The sequence below is a fragment of the Zophobas morio genome, unplaced genomic scaffold, assembly GCF_036711695.1.
Source record: "Zophobas morio isolate AGI-343-1 ecotype UQ-CSIRO unplaced genomic scaffold, CSIRO_AGI_Zmor_V1 ptg000026l, whole genome shotgun sequence".
Lineage (NCBI taxonomy): Eukaryota > Metazoa > Arthropoda > Insecta > Coleoptera > Tenebrionidae > Zophobas > Zophobas morio.
This window is the reverse complement of record NW_026972131.1, coordinates 15980855-15996652: the sequence shown is the minus strand read 5'-3', so window position 1 is coordinate 15996652 and position 15798 is coordinate 15980855. Positions and strand designations below refer to the sequence as shown.

General features: G+C 36.5%; 5 protein-coding genes across 5 annotated transcripts; all 5 read left to right on the top strand.

Moving 5' to 3' along the window:
• The first annotated feature begins 3391 nt into the window (after window positions 1-3391).
• LOC135136092 (odorant receptor 67c-like) lies at window positions 3392-4753 on the top strand. Its single transcript, XM_064065219.1, has 6 exons — window positions 3392-3584; window positions 3629-4178; window positions 4227-4326; window positions 4376-4465; window positions 4509-4664; window positions 4712-4753. The coding sequence occupies exons 1-6, from the start codon at window positions 3392-3394 to the stop codon at window positions 4751-4753; spliced, it is 1131 nt and encodes a 376-aa protein (XP_063921289.1).
• A 580-nt stretch (window positions 4754-5333) lies between these two features.
• LOC135136091 (putative odorant receptor 85d) lies at window positions 5334-7472 on the top strand. Its single transcript, XM_064065218.1, has 6 exons — window positions 5334-5397; window positions 5443-6013; window positions 6060-6252; window positions 6300-6455; window positions 6500-6545; window positions 7330-7472. The coding sequence occupies exons 1-6, from the start codon at window positions 5334-5336 to the stop codon at window positions 7470-7472; spliced, it is 1173 nt and encodes a 390-aa protein (XP_063921288.1).
• A 799-nt stretch (window positions 7473-8271) lies between these two features.
• LOC135136090 (odorant receptor 85b-like) lies at window positions 8272-9652 on the top strand. The gene is made up of 6 exons (XM_064065217.1): window positions 8272-8464; window positions 8526-9081; window positions 9130-9229; window positions 9274-9363; window positions 9410-9565; window positions 9611-9652. Exons 1-6 carry the CDS (start codon window positions 8272-8274, stop codon window positions 9650-9652), a joined length of 1137 nt encoding a protein of 378 aa, XP_063921287.1.
• Window positions 9653-11196: 1544 nt separating this feature from the next.
• LOC135136089 (odorant receptor 85b-like) lies at window positions 11197-12524 on the top strand. Its single transcript, XM_064065216.1, has 5 exons — window positions 11197-11389; window positions 11440-12095; window positions 12139-12228; window positions 12279-12434; window positions 12483-12524. The coding sequence occupies exons 1-5, from the start codon at window positions 11197-11199 to the stop codon at window positions 12522-12524; spliced, it is 1137 nt and encodes a 378-aa protein (XP_063921286.1).
• Window positions 12525-13548: 1024 nt separating this feature from the next.
• On the top strand, window positions 13549-14876 carry LOC135136088 (odorant receptor 4-like). Its single transcript, XM_064065215.1, has 6 exons — window positions 13549-13708; window positions 13755-14301; window positions 14346-14445; window positions 14491-14583; window positions 14621-14776; window positions 14826-14876. The coding sequence occupies exons 1-6, from the start codon at window positions 13549-13551 to the stop codon at window positions 14874-14876; spliced, it is 1107 nt and encodes a 368-aa protein (XP_063921285.1).
• The last annotated feature ends 922 nt before the right edge of the window (window positions 14877-15798 follow it).

The window sequence follows — 15798 nt, the reverse complement described above, 5'->3', positions numbered from 1 at the left end:
TATTGCTCCGTGTCCATCAACATGCTATATTTTTGGAATCAGCATGTCGAGATCTACGTCCCTGAATTTTTTCACAATTTTTAGACAACTTTTGTAAAAGTGAAATTTTTCCAATGGTCCCCCCTTCTTCAAATTTCGGCCAAAATTTCACATTTTCGAAACCTAACTAAATACATTTTCTTGTAGATTTCGAGTTCTAGAACACGCTTCCGGTCTCGTTTCTTTGATAACTGCAACCGTTTTTCCAGAATCGCTGGTTGAAAAATCGAAATTTTTCGAAATTCCCAAAAATTCGCATTTCGTAGCGTTTTTTTCGGAAATATTGCTCCGTGTCCATCAACATGCTATATTTTTGAAATCAGCATGTCGAGAGCTACGTCCCTAAATTTTTTCAGAATTTTTAGACAACTTTTTAAAAGTGAAATTTTTCCAATGGTCCCCCCTTCTTCAAATTTCGGCCAAAATTTCACATTTTCGAAACCTAACTAAATACATTTTCTTGTAGATTTCGAGCTCTAGAACACGCTTCCGGTCTCGTTTCTTTGATAACTGCAACCGTTTTTCCAGAATCGGCTGTTGAAAAATCGAAATTTTTCGAAATTCCCAAAAATTCGCGTTTCGTAGCGTTTTTTTCGAAAATATTGCTCCGCGTCCAACAACATGCTATATTTTTGGAATCAGCATGTCGAGATCTACGTCCCTGAATTTTTTCACAATTTTTAGACAACTTTTGTAAAAGTGAAATTTTTCCAATGGTCCCCCCTTCTTCAAATTTCGGCCAAAATTTCACATTTTCGAAACCTAACTAAATAGAATTTCTTGTAGATTTCGAGCTCTAGAACACGTTTCCGGTCTCGTTTCTTTGATAACTGCAACCGTTTTTCCAGAATCGGTCTTTGAAATAACGAAATTTTTCGAAATTCCCAAAAATTCGCATTTCGTAGCGTCTTTCTCGAAAATATTGCTCCGTGTCCATCAACATGCTATATTTTTGGAATCAGCATGTCGAGATCTACGTCCCTGAATTTTTTCGGAATTTTCATACAACTTTTGTAAAAGTGAAATTTTTCCAATGGTCCCCCCTTCTTCAAATTTCGGCCAAAATTTCACATTTTCGAAACCTAACTAAATACATTTTCTTGTAGATTTCGAGCTCTAGAACACGCTTCCGGTCTCGTTTCTTTGATAACTGCAACCGTTTTTCCAGAATCGGCTGTTGAAAAATCGAAATTTTTCGAAATTCCCAAAAATTCGCATTTCGTAGCGATTCTTTCGAAAATGTTGCTCCGTATCTATCAACATGCTATATTTTTGAAATCAGCATGTCGAGAGCTACGTCCCTAAATTTTTTCAGAATTTTTAGACAACTTTTTAAAAGTGAAATTTTTCTAATGGTCCCCCCTTCTTCAAATTTCGGCCAAAATTTCACATTTTCGAAACCTAACTAAATACATTTTCTTGTAGATTTCGAGCTCTAGAACACGCTTCCGGTCTCGTTTCTTTGATAACTGCAACCGTTTTTCCAGAATCGGCTGTTGAAAAATCGAAATTTTTCGAAATTCCCAAAAATTCGCATTTCGTAGCGATTCTTTCGAAAATGTTGCTCCGTATCCATCAACATGCTATATTTTTGAAATCAGCATGTCGAGAGCTACGTCCCTAAATTTTTTCTGAATTTTTAGACAACTTTTTAAAAGTGAAATTTTTCTAATGGTCCCCCCTTCTTCAAATTTCGGCCAAAATTTCACATTTTCGAAACCTAACTAAATACATTTTCTTGTAGATTTCGAGCTCTAGAACACGCTTCCGGTCTCGTTTCTTTGATAACTGCAACCGTTTTTCCAGAATCGGCTGTTGAAAAATCGAAATTTTTCGAAATTCCCAAAAATTCGCGTTTCATAGCGTTTTTTTCGAAAATATTTCTCCGTGTCCATCAACATGCTATATTTTTGGAATCAGCATGTCGAGATCTACGTCCCTGAATTTTTTCAGAATTTTTAGACAACTTTTGTAAAAGTGAAATTTTTCCAATGGTCCCCCCTTCTTCAAATTTCGGCCAAAATTTCACATTTTCGAAACCTAACTAAATACATTTTCTTGTAGATTTCGAGCTCTAGAACACGCTTCCGGTCTCGTTTCTTTGATAACTGCAACCGTTTATCCAGAATCGGCCCTTGAAAAATCGAAATTTTTCGAAATTCCCAAAAATTCGCATTTCGTAGCGTTTTTTACGAAAATGTTACTCCGTGTCCATCAACATGCTATATTTTTGGAATCAGCATGTCGAGATCTACGTCCCTGAATTTTTTCAGAATTTTTAGACAACTTTTTAAAAGTGAAATTTTTCCAATGGTCCCCCCTTCTTCAAATTTCGGCCAAAATTTCACATTTTCGAAACCTAACTAAATACATTTTCTTGTATATTTCGAGCTCTAGAACACGCTTCCGGTCTCGTTTCTTTGATAACTGCAACCGTTTTTCCAGAATCGGCTGTTGAAAAATCGAAATTTTTCGAAATTCCCATAAATTCGCATTTCGTAGCGATTTTTTCGAAAATGTTGCTATGTGTCCATCAACATGCTATATTTTTGAAATCAGCATGTCGAGAGCTACGTCCCTGAATTTTTTCAGAATTTTTAGACAACTTTTTAAAAGTGAAATTTTTTCAATGGTCCCTTCTTCAAATTTCGGCCAAAATTTCACATTTTCGAAACCTAACTAAATACATTTTCTTGTAGATTTCGAGCTCTAGAACACGCTTCCGGTCTCGTTTCTTTGATAACTGCAACCGTTTTTCCAGAATCGGCTGTTGAAAAATCGAAATTTTTCGAAATTCCCAAAAATTCGCATTTCGTAGCGTTTTTTTCGAAATTATTGCTCCGTGTCCATCAACATGCTATATTTTTGGAATCAGCATGTCGAGATCTACTTCCCTGAATTTTTTCAGAATTTTTAGATAGGTTTTTTAGTTAAAAAAAATTGGAGTCTTTCTTTAACGATAAATTAATCGTAACGACGATGTTTGCACTGTGACTGTAGTATCTTCTACATTTAAATTAAAATTCCGCAAAATTAAATTTTATAATTTTCAAGGGAAGCAGTATTTGTTGGACTGTACTTCAGGAGCGAGGGAAGTTCTGTCGGAATAACTTTCGACCAATTTTTTATTTTTCTCCTGTTTACGTTAATCACTACAATCGACAGATGTTTTTCCAAGAATACCCTCATACAAGATTCAACACGTGAACTTAAATGCATCCCACAGTACAGTTCTTTATTGATCAAAATTATTTCTTACTACCACTTAGTGCTAATTAACCGTAATTTCCGCGACATATATATGTGGTTGCAACTTTTGCAGCTACAAATAACTTTGAACTCGCAACGAACGATGAACCAAGAATCAGAAATCCCTGTCTGCAAATTAAGCTGCCACTTCTTACGATACTCTCTGATTTGGCCTAATAAAAACGAAGAACTTGATCCATCGAAATGGTTTTACATCAACCAGTTATTATTCATAATATTTGTGTTAACACCAAATACAGTGCTACTCTTCATCCATCTAGTCCTCTCACAAGAAGGTAAATCATAACCCCAATAAAAATAAAAATAAAATAAATTCTAGAGGGCCTCGATCTCTCTGAAGACTTAGCCATGGTTTCGTCCCTTTTAGGCTTAGTCGGTATGATGGCCATTTACGTAATTAAACAGAAAGAAGTAGCGTCGCTTTTACTAGACCTCAGAGACGCGCAAACCTACGGCAAACCTCCCCTTTTTGACATAGTAAACAAGAAACTGGAATATTTCACCAAATTTGTGTTTTTCTACGGCATGTTCGGAACCTCGGTTTACAATTCCATCAAAATCATCGATATATCTGAGTGCCGGAAAACGCGAAAAATTCGAGAAACTTGTGGGGTTTTAATACCCTATTGGACGCCCTTCGATGCCGACGACTGGTACATTCTTACCTTGCTCATAATTTACGTATTCTTTTTCGTCGCAACTATAGACAGAGGAGTTTTATGCATCACCCTGCAAGTTTTCGAAATCGCATGCAACATAAAGCTGAGAATCGACCAACTCAATTTGATGCTGTTGTGTTGTTTTAACGATCGAAATCTAGCCAGGAGAAGACTTAACGCATGTATCTACTACCACAGCGCTCTTATTAAGTAATTGACTAAATTATCGAGTTCGATAAATTCAAGCAAACGTTGTAGATATTGTGAAAGATTTAACGACTGTTACATGAACCAAATGTTTACTTTTCTTGTCTTAACTGGAACGATTTGTGCTTGCTTAGAAAATCAAATTATTCAGGTAAGACGTGCGATTTTTTTTTTTTTTAAGAAATTTTAGTGGGTTTTAGCAACACAACGTTGGTGCCATTCTTCACATTTGTGGTTGGGCTGGATCGCTTTTTCTTGCATGCGTTTCTGGGCAGATTTTAATAGATTCGGTAAACACAACCATCTGATGTACTTCCACTAATCGATTTTTAGTCGACTTCCGTAGGAGAGGCTGCGTATAATTCCAAGTGGTATGATGCAGACGCCTGTTTGAGAAAAGACTTAGCTCTTGTCATCATGAGAAGTCAGAAAGCGCTATTTATAAATACTGGCGCGTTCAATGTCTTGAGTTTTGCTTTGTTTGTCTCTGTACGATCTAAAAATAGTGTTCAAAGCTTACTTATTTTATGTTTCAGGTTATGAAAATGTCTTATTCGATTCTCGCTTTGCTTAGATGAAAGCGGCTGCGGTAACACACCTGACAGGAAACTCAGCTACAGTCATTTATCACCTAACTTTGTTCTTATTATGATTTATAAACACTTTCAAAAATAGTGGTCGTCACAACACTCCCCAATAAAAAGTAAAAATGCAATTACACGTCTTGAAGAATGCTAATAATTTACGAAGCCACTCTTATCGATCTTGATTACGTCTTCGTAATACATATATTCAATTGGAACACACTAAAACACACTTAAATGTTAATAACTATTATTTTGATAACGCTAGGTTGAAGTTATCCCTATTTATTAACATTAATTTAAAATGAAACACACCTACAATAGAGCGAGTGTTGAGATTTCAACACATGTGACAACTATTAATATATATAGAATGAATATATAAACCCATATGATTATTTTAAGTATCCATTTCTCCTTTATGTTGTGTGTTCATCACAACACTCACAACACAAACATGAGCATTACAGTAATGCGAAAAACTCTCGATTTTATGCACTTTTGTCAAATTTGGCCAAAACGAGACGAAGAACTCGATCCTCCAGTCTCCTTCTACGTCAAATTTGTAATAGTAATGTTCACTACAATCGTCAACCTTGTCGGAAGTGTTTTACACCTATCCCTAGTGTCAATACCCAGTAAGTACGCTAAACGTTTACTATCATCTTATATAAAAAATATAGACAGATCGTTCTACCACGTCGCTGAAGACTTAATCACCGTCACCGCCCAAATCGGGGTCTACTACTACATCATCGTCTACGTGCCTCTGCAGCGAGTAGCAGCACGCTTGTACCTCAAACTTTCCAAATTTGACGCCTTCGGGAAACCCCCAGATTTCGACGAACACTCAATCAAACTCAAATACGTAGCTTTAGCTTACAAAATGGGCTTGAACACTGTAGTCACCGCTTATTTCTTCGAGCCTATTTTAACCCGACATTTCTGTGAACGCCAGAACGAAGCTCGACACTTTAAAGACATTTGTGGGTTAGTCACTGCGTCCTGGATGCCTTTCAACATCGAGGAATTCCCCAACAAGCAACTCTTCTACATGTGGCAAACTTATTCGATTTATTGGACGTACGAAGGCTCGGCCGCTATTTCATTTCTTATTGTAGGAACAATGGAACACGTTTTAGTCAGAATTTGGCACTTGCGAACTATGATTAAGGAAGCTATTGAAACAGAGAACGAGGAATCGAGGAAACAACAAGTATCGAGGTGTCTGGAGTACCACAATCACATTTTCGAGTACTGCTTTAAGTTTTGTTTACTTTGTGATAATCCGAGCTTTTAGATTAGCACACGACGTCGACAAAATCTACAAACGGTGTTTGTTTGTTCACGTTTTGTTTTCGGGGGTTCTTTTTGGGATTATGGGTTTTAGTATTCTGACGGTGGGGATGTCGATTAAGACCATTTCTTTGTTCGTTGTGTGGGTTTGTGCGGCGATTTTTTCGAGTCTTTCGGCTCAGAGGTTGTACGATGGGGTAAGATATGAAAATAAGTTTGTCATTGATAGAGCATGGTTTTTCAGTCGATTTTGATAGGTGAAGAAGTCTACAATAGTAAGTGGTACGACAGAGACTACAAGTTTCAAAGAGACCTCATCACTATTCTCAAAAGGGCTCAAAAACCTATCACTATTCATGCAGGGCCTTTTGCTGAAATCTCGAACGTCTTTATTTTAACGGTAGGTCGAAGGTTCGAAGGATAACGGTGATTCGTTTTTTGTAGATTTTTAAAACGGCTTACTCATATTTAACACTTTTGATGGCATCAAGTAAGTGAAAGGTGTTTGGAAGATAAGAAGGATCATCGATTTGTTTTTTTTTATATTTATTATTATTTTTTATACGTTGTACTCATTCACTAATGATCTCTGTGTGTATACAAGAAAAATGCCACCACAACACTCCCCACTTGAAAGTAAACTGACTATTACACAATGAGACCAACTCGAAACTTCCTGATTTATTACTGAGAACTTCCTTAAAAAAGAAAACGTATAGATAAACCTGACCTTATAATCTATGGAATAAAGTCTAAAAGAAGTGTTCATTTTTACGGATACCTAAAAAAACTTGCAAGAAAAAACTGGACAGTGACGAACTGTCACACTATTTTATGAAGTTTTCGTTCACTGCGTTTTAAAGCTAAATGGATACTCACAAATCTTCACTCTTAACCACAACCAACCACGAGTTTCCTTATTCAAATTAAACCACGAGTTCATTAAAAAATTATCAATTGATTTTTTCGCCCTGAAAAGAACAATTTCGGTAATTACTACCTAGAGAAAAGTGTCTACTCAATTAAAATTAATTAAAGCTGCCTGACGATATATTAACGACCCTACGAACAATTTCAGTGACAATCAGAACTTGTTCATGATGACAAAGCAGCAACAGCAGGTCTACGTCGTCATACTTTTGAAAATCGTAATTTATTTTATTCGAGACAAATATACCCTGCCAGTACTGTTGACATGTTTTCACAAAACTCGGAGATTTTGTCGTAAGTCCAGTGCTCAATTTGTGAATAACAGTGACTTTTGTTCTTTTTAGGTAAAGGTGACCTTTCCGAGGTGTTTCTTTGCAGTTTAATGACAGTAATTTTGCATCAACCACAAGACTTGTTGGAGTTTTTAAACGATTTGGACTTGTGGTGGAGAATTCTTGAAATAATTCAGTGGAAAAGAACCGAATGATGTTGCTGAAATATGGAGAATTTTGTGTTTGAAATTGATGGTTTCAGTTGTTAGTTAAATCGGGTATAGGATCTTTTATTCATACCTGATATGTTTCTGAGTGAATATAGGCAAGGCAGTTAAGATCGATTTACCCGTAACACAAACACAATCACATAGTTTTATTTTTCTTGCCCTCAACTCTGTAAACTACATCAAATATTAAACTCCCATTATGCAAAGTTAACAGTTGCATTCTTATTTAACTTTCAAAAACATGTGAAATATTGCATATGTCAGAAGTTAGTGTTCAGGCACGGAACTCCCTATTTTATAATAATTTATTAATAAAGTACGTATTTATATAATAAGGAGACCGCCACAACACTCCCCGCCAAAGATCAAACTCACTCTCAAAGTGCTTTATGTTTTCGAACTGATCATATTGTCACATTATTTCATAATGTTAGCCTTTCAAGTAAGTAGTTTTCGTGGGAATTTTACTATGAATTAAATTTCTAGGGTACTAAAAATATCAATAAAATAAGTTTAGAAGTTTGTTTTGAGTTTTTTGTGACACATTAAAACATGAATAAAACAATCAATTTTTCATTGTTTTTACCCTAAATTATGACGCAGAGATTTTAGTTTCTTTGTTAAAGTTTGTTTTTTATTGGTATGAACTGAGATTTTTTTTTTTTCATATTGACGACTATTATCAATTTTTGATTAATGTTCCTTAAAAAAATTCTCAAACGTAGATATATAAGTCGCTGCAAATTTCACCTCCAGTCACAAAAACTTCAACCCTCGAACTACAATGAAGCAACAACCTGAGATCCAAGTTTGTAAACTGAGTTGCCACTTTCTCAAATACTCTCTAATCTGGCCAAACAAAAATGAAGAATTCAAACCATCGAAACGACTCTACATCAAGCAATGTTTATTTGCATTATTTCTAGCCATTCCAAACTGGTTGCTACTTTTTTCGCACCTAGTGCTCTCCCTTCAAGGTAAAACTTCCTCCACACTTATTATTTTCAATTCTATGTACTTAATTCGACTAAATTTCAGAAGGCACAGTCGACGTCAGCGAGGACTTGGCAATTTTCACAGCTTTCTTCAGCTACGTTGGCATGATGGCCATGTACGTGTCCAAACAAAAACAACTAGCATCCCTTTTGCTAGACCTGAGCGACTTTCGCACCTACAACAAACCCCCTCGCTTCGACACCGTAAACAAGAAACTAAAGTACCTCTCGAAATTTATTTTTTACTTCGGGATTAACGCAACTTTGATTTACAACGCGCTTAAAATCATCGAGATCCCGAATTGTAGAAGAATGAGGAAGATTCGTGAGACTTGTGGGACTTTAACACCTGTGTGGACCCCGTTTGACACCGACCATTGGATTACCTTTACCCTGATGGTGTCTTACGTGTTTGGTTTTTTTGTAACAGTGGACAGGGTGAACATGTTCGTCTCGCTGCAATGTTTCGAAATCGCCTGTAACATAAAGCTGCGAATCGACCACCTCAATTCGATGCTTTTGAGTTGTTTTGAAGGAAATCGGGATGGAGATAAGAAGAGACTTAGAGGGTGCATCCGCTATCACAGTCTTCTCATTGAGTATTTTTGTTACGTAGTGTTTTTTTTTTAATAAGTGAGACATTGTAGCTTGTGTGAACGATTCAATAGTTGTTTTATTAACGAAATGTTTACGTTTTTGGCCACGACTGGAATAATTTGTGCTTGTTTGGAAAATCAGATTTTGAGGGTAAGGTGTGTTAAGTTTGATGAAATCAATTTTAGTGTTTTTAGCAACTTAACGTTGGAGCTATGCTGCATATAGCTGGCTGGATCGAAGCAGTTTTTATTGCGTGTCTTTCTGGACAGATTTTGATAGATTCGGTAATGTGGATTTTGTAAAATGTAGACATTCTAGAAGTTGTTTCAGTCGACGTCGGTAGGGCAAGCCGCCTATAACTCGAAATGGTATAAAGCGGACCCCGATGTCAGGAAAGACTTGGTTCTTATTATCAAGAGGAGTCAGAAACCGTTGTTCCTAGAAACGGGACCTTTCAATGTTCTGAGTTTTTCGCTATTCGTTTCTGTAAGTTTTCCAAAAGAAGTGGTTAAAAATTATGACTTTTTTTAGATTATGAAACTGTCGTATTCTATTTTGGCACTCCTGAGATAGAAACGGAATAACTGCAATAATAAAATCTTCACTTACCTGTCCTGGATTTGTACTTAATAAATAAATAATAAGGCATTAGGTTGTTTTTTTATTTTACTAAAATACAATTTTCCTATTATTGCTTAAAAAACCCAGCTGTCCTACGAAATAAAGGTTCGTCACAACACTCCCTACCACAAAGTAAAATAAATATAAGTGACAGCTTTGACAACAAGAAAACACCACCTGAAGATGTTGATGATTGACGAAAATAATATTATAAAACTACATATATTTTTTTACTCACCTGTCACAAAATGTGTTAAAACACATACAATTTCATTTATAATTATAATACGACAGAATAAGATTTAATTATTATTAGTAAACGAGTAATTGCATCTTGTGTTTGAGTGTTTGCAAATTATTCTGCTAAAAAATTAATAATCCATTACCTGCATTATCACATATAAACACCACTTCACGTGTGCATTTTTGAGCTTCACTTATTGCTCTTCTGGGATTTCTTCATTAACTGAAATAGAAATGTACAATAAATTTTAAAATTGTCAAATACAAAGTCATAATTATTATATTACATGCATGCTCTTACTGTTCTCAACCAGCAGCTGCTTTTATTTAAAGATTCACCAGTGGGCCAGTCACGTCTTGTCCATTGTCCTTTTAAACAAGACTGGTTATAACTACCCACAAATTATTTTCTTATTCAAATTAAAACCACGAATTCATTAAAAAATTATCAATTGATTTTTTCACCCAGAGAAGAACAGTTTCGGTAATTACTACTTACAGAAAGGTGTCCAGTCAATTAAAGTTAATTAAAGCTACCCCTAACAATTTCGTCGACAATCAACAATTCATGATGACTATGCAGAAGCAGCAGATCTGCGTCTTTAGTATCATATTTCTGAAAACAATAATTTGTTTTATCGGAGACAGACAACACAAGGTGTTAAAATGGCTGAAAATCGTTCGCACAACTTATAATTTTTACAAGTTAGCAAATCTACAACATCATGTGGAAGGTAGAAATACTGACTCAAAATACTGTCACTGATTTTAATCTTTTAGCAGACAACAGTGACATTTGTGAAGTGTTACTTTTTAGTTTAGTGGCAGTAGTTTTGCACCAATCACGACAACAACAACACTTGTCGAAGATTATGAAATACGTGAAATTTCTGTGGAGAGTTCTTCAAATACTCGAGTGTGAAAAAATTTATTAATGCCGTTTTGTTACCTGTTAATTTATCTCCTATGTAGAATAAAGTCGTTTTAATTGCCCTTTCACGTTTCCTCTTTCTCACACTGTATTATTTATCTTGGTTTGTCTTTTTTTAAAGTTTTCACTAATACAGTTGGTTGAATTTATTATTAACTATCTTTTCCAGTATTCATTTCTTCGATGAAACGTCTCATAAAAAATTACGTTGACTTTAAATGTATCTTATTGATCAAAATTTTACCACCACACACATAACTGAAAATTTCCCAACTATATAAACCCTCGCCACACAGCCACACACACACTTCTAGTCTAAACAATGAAGCAACAACCGGAGATCAAAGTTTGTAAATTAAGTTGCCACTTTCTACGATATTCTTTAATTTGGCCCGACGAAAATGAAGAATTCAACCCATCCAAACGTTTCTACATCAAGCAGTTATTATTCATCGTATTTTTCGCCATCCCAAACTGGCTGGTGCTTTTTTCGCACCTACTGCTCTCGCTTCAAGGTAAACCCACACCTAGACCCCCCATTTTCTAATTCGAGTATAAATTTCAGAAGGCACAGTCGACGTGAGTGAAGATTTCGCGATCTTTACAGCTTTCTTCAGCTACGTTGGCATGATGACGATGTACGTGGTCAAGCAGAAAGAATTAGCGTCTCTACTGCTTGACATGAGCGATTTTCGAACCTTCAGCAAGCCTCCTCTTTTCGACACCATGAACAAAAAACTGGGCTATTTCGTCACATTTATCTTCTACTATGCAGTAAACGCAACCTTGATCTACAACGGCGTTAAAATCATCAACATTCCGAAATGTAGAAGAGAGAGAAAGATTGGCGAGGTTTGTGGAACTTTAACACCTGTTTGGACGCCCTTTGACACCGACCACTGGTTGACCCTTGTTTTGGTTATGTTGTACATCTTCGGTTTCTACGTAACCGTAGACAGAGGCATCATGTTCGTCGCTTTGCAAAGTTTCGAAATCGCTTGTAACATCAAGTTGCGAATCGATCAACTCAATTCGATGCTTTTGAGTTGTTTTGAGGGAAATTTTGAAGCCGATAGGAAAAGACTTAATCGCTGCATCCAATACCACAATCTTATTATTAGTTACTCTGAAAGAGTTAATGGTTGCTTTATTAACGAAATGTTTACGTTTTTGGCCACTGGTGGAATAATTTTTGGCTGTTTGGAAAACCAGATACTGAAGGTAAGGTGTGTGCTTTAGACGACTTAAGTTTTAGTGGTTTTAGCAACTTGATCTTGGAGCTATGCTGCACATCGCTGGATGGATTGAATCAGTTTTCCTTGCGTGTCTATCGGGACAGATTATGATAGATGCTGTAATTGTGACAATATTGTGTAAAAATATATAATCTGGAGGGTGTTTCAGTCTACTTCGATCGCAGAAGCTGCTTATAACTCCAGGTGGTACGACGCTGATCCGAATTTGAGGAAGGAATTAATTCTTATGATTATGAGGAGCCAGAAACCGTTGTTTTTGGAAACGGGACCTTTCAATGTTTTAAGTTTCTCGCTATTCGTTTCTGTGAGTTTCAAGAAGTGGTGTTTGAAGTTAATTATTCATTTTTTGTAGATTATGAAACTATCGTATTCTATTCTAGCAGTTCTTAGATAAAAATATAATTAAGAAATCGTCGCTTATTTGTCAAGCACATCTTTGTACTTATCAGGTATATAGTAATAAAGCATTATATTCTTTCTGTTTTGTCAAATTTACAAATTGCCTAAAAAATAATCCAACTGTCTCAACAACATCGATTTGTTTTATTTCGACGGATTAATTTATTAAAAACCATGTATGTACGTGACAGCGAGTAAAACTTAATAAAATATTAACCGTGAGTTTAATAAATGCATGAAAACGGGACTTGATTACAATTATTAAGCTATGAAATATTGATTAAATTTAATTATTGTTTTCTATGTATGTCATATGAATCATAATTTTCTCTTATATTATAAATAAAACAGTGAAACTGAGCATGAACAAACTGAAGAAATCGTCACTTTCAAATTATTTATTTTTAGGACGTCACAACACTCCCCACTAAAAAGTAAATCAACGCTACGCTGAAGCGACAAAAAACTATTTTTGTTAAATTTCTCTCAAATAAAGGCGTTCAAAATCCTGCATAATGAATAAAATAATTCAATTTTAATGACTTACACACGAGTTACGAATATATAAATGAAGAACCCTAATTTTAATTACCGAGCGGTGAATTATTAATAACAATTAACTATTATTTTCGACATAAGATGTCACACTGAGCCAGCCCTCCAAATTCACCTATGATAATACAATATAAATAGATACAGTAAGCCACCAGATGTTCCGAATAATATTTTATTCAACCAGAGTTTCCAAGAGGCGACACAAATGTATAATTTCTCAACAATCGATGTTACATTTCTTGCTTCCAGCAGTGCTAAAACATGAAAATGCATGTGATTACGAGCTTGCACGTCACAGGAAAACACTAGGTGCGAAAATGAAGCAACGTGAGAAGTGAACACCTGGAACAGAACACAAAATTCATTCACATGTCTAAAAATTAACATAAAATATTGATAGTCTTCCACATCCCCACCCTACACTCTTTCTATATAAAACCCACCCCACGGTGTATACCACCAAAATGTCTACAGTCATCATGAAATCGACTTTGGGTCACTTGACTCGGGTTTACCTCTGGCCCCGATACCCAAACTCCACCACAACTCCAGCTTATCTGATTCTCCTCACGGGTTCGTTCCTCCTCGTCGGAAGCGCCCTCCGTCTAGTCGTGGCTCTAGCCAGTAAGTACCACTTTCGCTTTTCTTAAATTTCCGACTCTTTGTTTAGACAACCAAAACATCGACATGGTCGCCACAGCCGAGAATGTCACCAGCCAGTTCGGAGTCATGTACTTCGCGTCGTTCTTCATCACGAACCGAACCACCATAATGAAAATCATCTCCGACTTATCCGATTTTGACAACTTCGGGAAACCTCCTCAGTTCGACATTCGGAACAAAGAGTTAGATGAGGTCGCCAGATCCTTTCGATTTGTGTTGCATGTAGCTATAGTTGGGGTGTTTTTGTGGCCGGCGATTTACACTGGAGACTGCAAGGATGAGGTGTGTGGGCTGGTGGCACCCATATGGTTGCCTTTCGACTACGACTACTTCCCAGTCAAACAAGTGATTTATCTCTGGCAGTGCTACTGCTGCGTGGTGACGTACGGAGCAGCCGGGATGATCTCGATGGCGATGCTGGAAACCATGGAACATCTCGTGGTACGCATCCAGCACTTGAAGATGCTCCTCGTGGAGGTGGTGGAAGAAAAAAATCCGTTCGTACGACAAGAGTTGCTAGCGCGCTGGGTCGAGTACCACGTTTTTATTTTTGGGTACGATTTGTTCTTGGTACGACAGATCTAACCAAGTTTTGCAGAATCGGTAAAGACATGAATCGAAGTTATCGGGTTAGTCTCTCTGTTCATGTTTTGGTAGCCGGCGCTCTGTTTGGGTTCATCGGGCATACCATCATGGCGGTGAGTTGGTATTAGTGGTTGTTTAATACCTGTGTTGGGTTACAGAGTGCTTTTACCATTGATTCCATGTCGCTTTTCTCTGGATGGTTCTCTTCATTGTTTGTTGTGTGTGTTGGAGGACAACGGCTGATGGACGAGGTACTTTCGATTTACTGGTGGCTTTCATTCTGGGTAGTCTTTGTCTGTAGGTGCTGCCATTTATCAATCGCGGTGGTACCAAATGGATACCAAGTTTCAGAAGATTGTGGTTCCGATTGTGATGCGTTCGCAGCGACCTATTTTGATCCACGCAGGACCTTTTACGTTTTTGTCGCTTCTGTTAATTCTGGGGGTACGTCCCGAAGTCGTACTTGTAATTTTTTCATTGTGTGGTGTTTAAGGTACTTCAAACGGCCTATTCTTACGTTAATTTGTTGAACGCGACGTCGTAAAATTCTAGTTTGTTTTTAAGCACGAATGGTACTATTTTAAATAAATTATTATTAAATAAAATCACTGTATACTGATCGATTGCTTGAGTTCATCCCTTCACACATTTTTAATATTAACACTTTGTGACAATTGATGACGTTTTAGTAAATCTTGAACAGTAGTTGTATGCTGAAACGTGTAAACAACTTTATGGGTTTTTCTGGTGGTAGTGAAGTGACTAACATCCATTCATGCAAAGTCCCCTTTGTCTGGAAATGATTTAACCGCCCCCTGTAATGTTAATGTTCCAAGGTGGAGTCAATTAGAGTAAGTGGATAAAATAAGACCATCACACATTGCGACGAACTACAAAAAGAATGTTAATGAAAACAGTTCATAATGACAAGTAGTAAACACCTATTAACGTACAGGAAATTGATAGTACCATCCCAACTCCAACACACGAACATTCCTCAGCTAGTAAACCCCCCACGGCTCTCCTAATTGATAATTTGGCCAAGCATGGGGTGTGAAACTTTCTTAATATAGACAACGATCGATGCGACAAACAACTCGAACTGCAAGAAATTCATTTTTCCCACTTTTCGTCGAAGTTGTGCGGTTTCATCGCCTTGTCTAATTTCATTAAGACAGTTATTTTTTAGTCCTTAAAGAACACCTCAGTAACGAAAATGGTTAAAGGATAACAGTGCTTAAAAAATTGACAATTTTTCCTTTCGAATATTCGAAACGTCCACAACTATAGAGTGTCAAGTTTCAATTTCAGCTATAAACTCATTTAAAACAAAACGAGTGAATATTTTACAGCCTCGTTGTATAAAATTGTTGTTATGATTGGGGTTGTAAAAGAGATTTTGAATTTTTTCACCCGAGAGCGACAATTAAGTTGCGCAATCGCATTTTAGAGGATCACACAAACAC

What these genes read in the sequence shown, in the direction of transcription:
- LOC135136089 (XM_064065216.1), top strand. Translation starts at nt 11,197, where the DNA reads ATGAAGCAACAACCGGAGATCAAAGTTTGTAAATTAAGTTGCCACTTT. An exon ending in TGGAAAACCAGATACTGAAG is followed by an intron (nt 12,096 to 12,138) that starts GTAAGGTGTGTG and finishes TAGTGGTTTTAG; the next exon opens with CAACTTGATCTTGGAGCTAT. An exon ending in GACAGATTATGATAGATGCT is followed by an intron (nt 12,229 to 12,278) that starts GTAATTGTGACA and finishes AGGGTGTTTCAG; the next exon opens with TCTACTTCGATCGCAGAAGC.
- LOC135136088 (XM_064065215.1), top strand. Translation starts at nt 13,549, where the DNA reads ATGTCTACAGTCATCATGAAATCGACTTTGGGTCACTTGACTCGGGTT. An exon ending in TCTAGTCGTGGCTCTAGCCA is followed by an intron (nt 13,709 to 13,754) that starts GTAAGTACCACT and finishes CTCTTTGTTTAG; the next exon opens with ACAACCAAAACATCGACATG. An exon ending in TCGGGCATACCATCATGGCG is followed by an intron (nt 14,446 to 14,490) that starts GTGAGTTGGTAT and finishes GTTGGGTTACAG; the next exon opens with AGTGCTTTTACCATTGATTC.
- LOC135136090 (XM_064065217.1), top strand. Translation starts at nt 8,272, where the DNA reads ATGAAGCAACAACCTGAGATCCAAGTTTGTAAACTGAGTTGCCACTTT. An exon ending in CCTAGTGCTCTCCCTTCAAG is followed by an intron (nt 8,465 to 8,525) that starts GTAAAACTTCCT and finishes ACTAAATTTCAG; the next exon opens with AAGGCACAGTCGACGTCAGC. An exon ending in GTTTTTCGCTATTCGTTTCT is followed by an intron (nt 9,566 to 9,610) that starts GTAAGTTTTCCA and finishes GACTTTTTTTAG; the next exon opens with ATTATGAAACTGTCGTATTC.
- LOC135136092 (XM_064065219.1), top strand. Translation starts at nt 3,392, where the DNA reads ATGAACCAAGAATCAGAAATCCCTGTCTGCAAATTAAGCTGCCACTTC. An exon ending in TCTAGTCCTCTCACAAGAAG is followed by an intron (nt 3,585 to 3,628) that starts GTAAATCATAAC and finishes AATAAATTCTAG; the next exon opens with AGGGCCTCGATCTCTCTGAA. An exon ending in TACCACAGCGCTCTTATTAA is followed by an intron (nt 4,179 to 4,226) that starts GTAATTGACTAA and finishes CAAACGTTGTAG; the next exon opens with ATATTGTGAAAGATTTAACG.
- LOC135136091 (XM_064065218.1), top strand. Translation starts at nt 5,334, where the DNA reads ATGTTCACTACAATCGTCAACCTTGTCGGAAGTGTTTTACACCTATCC. An exon ending in CTCAGAGGTTGTACGATGGG is followed by an intron (nt 6,253 to 6,299) that starts GTAAGATATGAA and finishes ATGGTTTTTCAG; the next exon opens with TCGATTTTGATAGGTGAAGA. An exon ending in AACACTTTTGATGGCATCAA is followed by an intron (nt 6,546 to 7,329) that starts GTAAGTGAAAGG and finishes TGTTCTTTTTAG; the next exon opens with GTAAAGGTGACCTTTCCGAG.